The 2218-nt window shown below is 46.0% G+C and overlaps 1 protein-coding gene across 4 annotated transcripts in view; it reads left to right on the top strand.

Moving 5' to 3' along the window:
* Positions 1 to 1955, top strand: part of LOC123110573 (nucleobase-ascorbate transporter 3) — a 9249-nt gene extending 7294 nt beyond the window's left edge. For all 4 annotated transcript variants that reach the window (XM_044531128.1, XM_044531127.1, XM_044531129.1 and 1 more), the window contains exons 12-15: positions 764 to 855; positions 938 to 1015; positions 1100 to 1260; positions 1386 to 1955. In XM_044531128.1, the coding sequence (XP_044387063.1) occupies positions 764 to 855; positions 938 to 1015; positions 1100 to 1260; positions 1386 to 1613 (559 nt within the window). In that variant the 3' untranslated portion in view covers positions 1614 to 1955. The remainder of the gene's footprint in view (positions 1 to 763; positions 856 to 937; positions 1016 to 1099; positions 1261 to 1385) is intronic.
* The last annotated feature ends 263 nt before the right edge of the window (positions 1956 to 2218 follow it).

Genomic DNA, 2218 nt, shown 5'->3' with positions numbered 1-2218 from the left:
TTGGGTGCGGCGGCTCAAGGAGGAGGGGAGTGAAAACCTAATTTCTCTTTGTGTGTGGTGGCTTTATAAGGAGCGGAGCGAAAACGTAATAGCCCCACCTTCCGAGGCGGCCATCTAGGCTAGTTTGGGCTGGCAAAGCAGACCGACAGCCAAGTGAATCAGCAACGGCAAGGAAGTCAGGGAGAATGTTTCGCCTCGCCTGCTGTCTTGTACTTCTAGCATTTCCTTCGCGATGCCGATGCTGTTCACACGTGCCTCTCCTCTCACCGTAGTCTCCCACTCCACGGTGGTGCCAAGTTGCCAAAACTGCCCACCTTGTTGTGCAAAGAGTTTTGCCCAGTTTGTGAACCTGAAATTTAGGCTGCTTGACTTACCATTTGCGCCGAGCTGCAGGCTTCAGTTGGCAGCCCTCAATGACCGGGAAGCTAAATGCAACTAATCATTTTTTAGGGATAAATGGAACTAGTCTTCATCTGATCAATGACTTCATAACTATGGTGCAATCCAACGTTTAAAAAAAAGAAAGCAGTAGTGCAATCTGACGGTGGTTCATGCACGCACTGTAATATTGCGGCAGGCGTCCATATATTAGGCCGGGGATTTCTAGTTAGAACTTAGACATACTATACTGATGATCCTTTAGCACATCACATCTGAATATAACCCAGTTTATTGTTTCTCAAGACAAAGTTTCCCTTTAGAGCTATTTATGCTATGCCTTGTCAACTGCAAGCACTAGACTTATCTTCCTATATAAATGCAGCGAAAACATCGGGCTACTTGGATTAACAAAAGTTGGAAGTAGGAGAGTGATCCAGATATCAACTGGCTTCATGATATTCTTCTCCATATTTGGTAATTCTCTGTTCCCACCTTGTGTTACTGAAGGAAAGAGAAGTAAATTTTGGCTCAAATTTGGGAACCCTCATTCTTGCAGGGAAGTTTGGGGCGTTCTTCGCGTCAATCCCGTTGCCAATCTTCGCGGCAATTTACTGCATCTTGTTTGGTATCGTAGGTGAGCCAGAACTTCCTTTTTGTGCTCTTGTATATGGTTCTTTTTACTATATTTGGCCTAACCAATGTATTTTGCTGATACCAGCTGCTGTGGGAATCTCGTTCAACCAGTTTGCAAACAAAAACTCCATGAGGAACATCTACATCATTGGACTATCATTGTTCCTTGGCATCTCGATCCCTCAATATTTCGCGGAGTACACCGCTTCTGCTGGCCGTGGACCTGCCCGAACAAATGCAGGATGGGTATGTTAAGCAACCCCCTTTGCATCATTGTTTAGTTATCAACTTATCATGTCAGTTCGAGCCTCGAGTTCCTGGTGTGAATTTTTATTTCTAAAATTTCATCTCTACGTTCTTTGTTGCCGCAGTTCAATGACATCATCAACACAGTTTTTGCCTCCGGCCCAACGGTGGCGCTGATCGTCGCGTCGCTTCTGGACAACACGCTGGATCCCCGTGCCAACGAGAACGACCGGGGGCTCTCATGGTTCACGCCATTTCTGCGCCGCCGTAAAGGGTACTCGGACCCTAGGAACGAGGAGTTCTACAGCTACCCGATCCGGGTCCATGACTTGGTTCCGCACCGGTTTCTCTGATTCTAGAAGGGGTGCTGCTAATTATCCTGTGCTGCTGTGCAATGTAAATCCCCTTTGTTCTTGTTAGCCTTTTACCCCCTGTGGCCCGTAGCGATTGGTGCGGTCACAGGTTTCAGCTTAGTGGGATATATGGTACAAGGATGCTAGGACTTCCGTCGTTGCTGTTGCTGGCCGTTTGGGCCAAGGAGTTGGTTACATGGTTGACGTAGAGTTTTATTGTCCGGGTGTAATGTTGTCTCTGGGGAAAAATGGAGGGAGTGTCTATTTAGCATTTGACTGTTTTACAATTGGAAAACATTCAAATTTCCTAACTAATAAGCAGCTGCCACTTGTATGTCCAAACCCCACCCCCGCCAGCACTGTATGTAGTTATATTTCAAAAATAAAACGGGTCAGGAATAAACCCAATTCAACTAAACCTGGACCACAACCCGGTTCCACAAAAACAGAAAAGGAGGGATCACAAAACACACCAAACACCTGTCATTCACCAATTCTTGACCCCCTTCACCAGCTTCACCCATCCTTCATCCCCTTCACCGCGCTTGACCTATTACATGAGAAAAACAACTATAAAAAGAATCATCAAAGAAACTAGTTACAAA

This window comes from Triticum aestivum, chromosome 5B, assembly GCF_018294505.1.
Source record: "Triticum aestivum cultivar Chinese Spring chromosome 5B, IWGSC CS RefSeq v2.1, whole genome shotgun sequence".
Taxonomy (NCBI): domain Eukaryota; kingdom Viridiplantae; phylum Streptophyta; class Magnoliopsida; order Poales; family Poaceae; genus Triticum; species Triticum aestivum.
The sequence above is the reverse complement of the archived record's forward strand: the minus strand, read 5'-3'. Positions and strand labels throughout refer to the sequence as shown.